At 59.3% G+C, this 4,224-nt stretch overlaps 1 protein-coding gene across 1 annotated transcript; it reads right to left on the bottom strand.

Annotated features, from left to right (window-relative positions):
• Positions 1 to 1,695: 1,695 nt before the first annotated feature.
• On the bottom strand, positions 1,696 to 3,512 carry CCDC166 (coiled-coil domain containing 166). Its single transcript, XM_012760330.2, has 3 exons — positions 3,447 to 3,512; positions 2,835 to 3,270; positions 1,696 to 2,738 (listed from the first exon to the last, which is right to left on the bottom strand). Exons 2-3 carry the CDS (start codon positions 3,258 to 3,260, stop codon positions 1,785 to 1,787), a joined length of 1,380 nt encoding a protein of 459 aa, XP_012615784.1. The 5' UTR covers positions 3,261 to 3,270; positions 3,447 to 3,512; the 3' UTR covers positions 1,696 to 1,784.
• Between the last annotated feature and the right edge of the window lie 712 nt (positions 3,513 to 4,224).

Below are 4,224 nucleotides of genomic sequence, written 5' to 3'. Positions count from 1 at the left end.
GTGTCCCAGCCCAGGCCCAGCCCAGTGTCAGTTGAGGGGGTGCGTGGGAGCCCACAGACAGGAGGGTGAGCGAATCTCCAACAAAGGCATGGAGATGGAGAAAACTTGGCAAGTTCCCAAATTGCATGAGGTGGGAGTTGGCTGAAAGGCCCAGGAACTGGGACTCTATTCTGTGGGCAAAAGGAAGCCTCTGGGGCTACAGCCAGGCCATGGGGGAGGCAGCTGTGCAGCCAACGCAGGCATCTGTGTTGAAGGGCCCCCAATCCAGTCACTCCTCTGTCAACAGGATGGCAGAGCCCCAGAGAGGACAAGGGGCTTGCCTGGGCAGCCTGCCAGCCCTGAGGAGCGTGACTTACCTTCATAGGATGGCAAGATGTGAGAGGCTGGCAAATCCTTCTTGGGATGGCCAAGAACATGGGGGACTCTAGCAGGAAGGAAGGTTCCTGGGTGACAGAGGACAAGTGCTGACCAGCCCCAGCCACTCACTGGCCACTGTCCCCACCACTATCTCTGCCCCAGCCCCTGGTGTCCAGCATTCCTGACATCATGAGGAACAGGATGCTGGAATGATGTACATCCAGTATATGGTGAAAAAGGACTTCTGCTCCTGGGAGTTCTTGGCCTTCTGGGCCTGCTCCATAACCAAATGTGAGATGAAGGCTGCCATTGGGGGTCAAAAACCATGTCTAGGTCCATGTCCTCCACCTCAAGGCCCCTGCAGCCCCTAGGGTGCATCACCACCAACATGCCCACTACATTGCTGGCAGGGTCAGCTGGTCTGACAGCTGTGACTCTACCAGGGAACACATGGGGATGAAGGAAGAGCTCTAGCCACCAGCTTCTGGTGGCTAAGCTGCCTCGGACCAGGATACAGTACAGGCCGTTCAGGGTTGCCACAAAGCTCAGCTGCACTGAGCTGCTGCTGTGACAGGGATAAGGTGCCCTCCTGCTGGTTCCAGAACAGCAAGCCCCGCTTCTGAAGTGAACATTGCCATTGATATCAAACAAATGCTCCAGCAGCAGCCTCACTGGGCCACAGGCCTGGCCCTCTCCGCTTTCCATCTGGTCCCCTGCACAGTGGCCGGAGAGCTATAAAAGAATATTTTCTCCATAGTAAATTTCCTGATTTGGGTCATGGCATTGCAGTAATGAAGGAAACTGTCCCGATCAGGAAATACACACTGAAGTGGGCATAATAGCTGAAGGGCACACTGAAGGGACACAATAGCTCCAACCTAAATAAGTCTCAAAGGGCCTAGAAAAATAATGCACATGCACATAGACAAAACACACAGGGTGAAATGTAAGCTGTTGGTGCATATAGGAGTTCCCTGTGTTATTATTGCAACTTTCCCTAAGTTAGAATTCAAATATAAAATTACTCCAAAACACCCAGTAGTTTAAACGTAAAGCCTCCCTGAGGCACTCAGAACCCAACCCATGTGTGCCACCTGGCCCTGTGGGACACAGCAGCTCCTCTTATGCCACCTGTCTCTGCTGCCAAACTTCAGTTTCTCAAGGACAGGCTGCCAGAGTTGCCAGCGTCCCCTACCCCTGCGGGCTCAGGCTGGGGGCTGCTATCCAGGCAGCACTGGGAGTCCCAGAGGACACACGCGGAAAGGAGGCAGGGAGCTCCCTTCTTGCTAACTGGAAACATGAATGATGGGCCCCTGCAGACTGGACAAGCTAGGTCACATCTTTATTAACAATTGCAGCCACCTAGTAAGCGTCCTGTATACCAGCTCACCCACCCCAGAGCCTCCTTGGCCTTCCTCCCTGTAGTTTCAGGCTCTCTCAGAGGAGGCTTCTGCGGCAGTGTCAGTGTTCAGGCCTTCCTCTGACTGTGGAGTGAGAACCCGATCACGGGATAGACCCGAGGAAGTCTTGGGGACAGACTTCGCGAGGGAGAGGGTGTCCTGCGAGGCCATTGAGGACTGAGAAGACATCCTAGAGCCCTCGCCTGACCGTCCCACTGATAGCGTCCGGGAGCTTGCGCGTGACGGCGTCAGGGATGGAACCTGGGAGGCCGCCTTCGAAGTGGTCATCGATTGCACCCTGGAGGCCACCTGCGATGGGACCTGGGAGGCCACGCGCGACAAGACCAGAGATGAGTCCCTGGAGGCCACGCGCGAAGCATTCACAGATGGGACCCGAGAGGCTGTGCGTGAACAGACCACAGATGGGTCTCGGGAGGCCGCGCGGGACTGGACAGACCGGGCTCGGGAAGCCACGCGCGACGGAACCAGAGACCCGGCCTGGGGAGAAGTGTGCGCGGAGCCTACGGGGGCGGCTATCGAACCCGGGCGCGAGGCAGGCCGCGGGGAGTCTGGCGGCTGCCAGAGCAGCGGGCCACCTGGGCCCCTGCGCAGCCAATTGTGCACGCGCACCAAATCCCGCGTGTCCTCGTGCTCGCACCGCAGTTTATCTCGCTGTTCCAGCAGCTGGCGCCGCGTGTGGTGCAGCAACTGGGCCCGGCGGAGCAGCCGTAGCAGCTCCTGCCGCAGGCGCCCGTTGTCCGCCTTGATGGCCTGAGTGTGGGCGACGAGCGCGCGCGCAGCCTCCCGCTCCGCGCGCCTCGCCAGGGACTGCACACGCTGACGCGCCTCGCGCTCGAAAGCCGCCTTGTCCTCTAGGAAGCGCCGCTTCACACGGTGGAGCAGCTGTGTGTGCTCCACGCGCATGTGCAGCAGCTCGCGCTCCAGCGCCCGGATCCGTGCCAGTTGCTCCAGCTGCAGGTCCTGCGGAGGGGGCGCGGGTCAGCGCAGGACTCTGCGCCACCCCTCGGGCCCCGCCGCCCGCCCTGTCCCGCCCTGTCCGCAGGAGCTCGCACTGGCCTTGAAGGGCTGCAGCTCCTGCACTTGCCGCGCCATCTGGGCTGCGCGCGCCTCCATCTCCAGCAGCTGCGCGCGCACCCCGTCCTCGCGCCCGTGGTAGAGCAACGCCAGCTCCGCACGCTGCCAGTGAATCTGCGCCAGGTCTACGCGGTTCTGCTCATCCAGCCGGATGATGGCGTTGGCGCAGCGCTGGGCGCGCGTGCTCATATAGCTGGCGTAGAGCCGGTTCTCCTCGCGCAAGCGCTGTGCCTCGCGGTCCAGGAAGGTGTTCTCTTGAAGCACCTGGTCCACGCGGTCCTCGCAAGTGGCCAGCTGCTCCGAGAGCGTCGTGTATTCGCGCTGCAGGTACTGCGCGCGCTCCGACAGCTGCGGCTCGGCATCCTCGCGGCGCCCCGTGCTCACCCCGCGTTTCTTCTTGGGCGCCATGGATTGGGGCCTGGGGCACCCGGACTCGTGAGGGCAACGACCCCTCCCGCTCCCCCAGCTTAGTCCCTCCTCTTCCCCAGCCCAAATACTCCACGTCCAGGGGTGGGACGCGTCTTAGGGTAAGGAGGTTTGGGAGAGGCAAAATCAGGGATATAGGGTCTTGGGGATCAGTGCAGCATTGCCAACCTTTACTTGTGGGCTCCGTCGGGGTACACCCAACATTAGTAATGTTGATGCTCAGCGCGCACAGTCTCTATGGAGACAGAACTTAGTCGCCCTCCCCCAGCCCCACCCTGTTGCTTGGACAACGCTGGGCTGCTCCCCACAACTCCCTCCCTCTTAGGATGCGCCCCCAGGGGTAGGGCCTGAGACCTGCCGGACTTTTGCTTCAGAAGGATGATTCTAGACTTGGTTCTGAATCTAACAGCCTGAGCAGCAGCCTGAAGGGCCCCAACTCTCCACATGCTAGGGACTTAGTGCCATTCGCCTTTCTTCCACCAATGGTCTCTTACCCCTTTACCCCCCATATGAGGAGGGGGTTGACGGTCCCCTCCACCCTTGAGCGAGCCTCTCCCCACCCGTCCGTGTGAACCCTGTGGTATCAGCGTGGAGGCTTCCCTGGGGCTGCTTCTCTTCAGGGACACGTCCTTTCCTCAAAGCATCTCAAGATTTTTTCAGCCCTTCTTCTGAGGTCCCATAGGAATTAGGGTTACTGGGAAGTGTTGAGTCCATTCGAATGCTATGCGATTAGCCTGCATACAGAGCGTTTCTCTCTGGAGCTCCTAACCCCACACATCCCTAACCACCTCTGCTCAGCCCGTGAGGCCACACCAGGCTGGCGGCTTCCCTTCCCGGTTTGCCGGGTGGCTGGAGGGGATAAGGGTTCCATTAGGAATTTGGCTGTTTCTCTTTTTGCCGTAGACTTTATTTGACTAAATCTTTTATTTTATTTATTTATTTAGAG

Source organism: Microcebus murinus, chromosome 7, assembly GCF_040939455.1.
Source record: "Microcebus murinus isolate Inina chromosome 7, M.murinus_Inina_mat1.0, whole genome shotgun sequence".
Taxonomy (NCBI): Eukaryota; Metazoa; Chordata; class Mammalia; order Primates; family Cheirogaleidae; genus Microcebus; species Microcebus murinus.
The sequence above is the reverse complement of the archived record's forward strand: the minus strand, read 5'-3'. Positions and strand labels throughout refer to the sequence as shown.

Bases quoted from the DNA above. Each gene is read 5' to 3' on its own strand.
- CCDC166 (XM_012760330.2), bottom strand. From the start codon at position 3,260: ATGGCGCCCAAGAAGAAACGCGGGGTGAGCACGGGGCGCCGCGAGGAT. The intron at 2,739-2,834 runs GCCAGTGCGAGC...CCCCCTCCGCAG, and splicing joins AGGAGCTGCAGCCCTTCAAG to GACCTGCAGCTGGAGCAACT.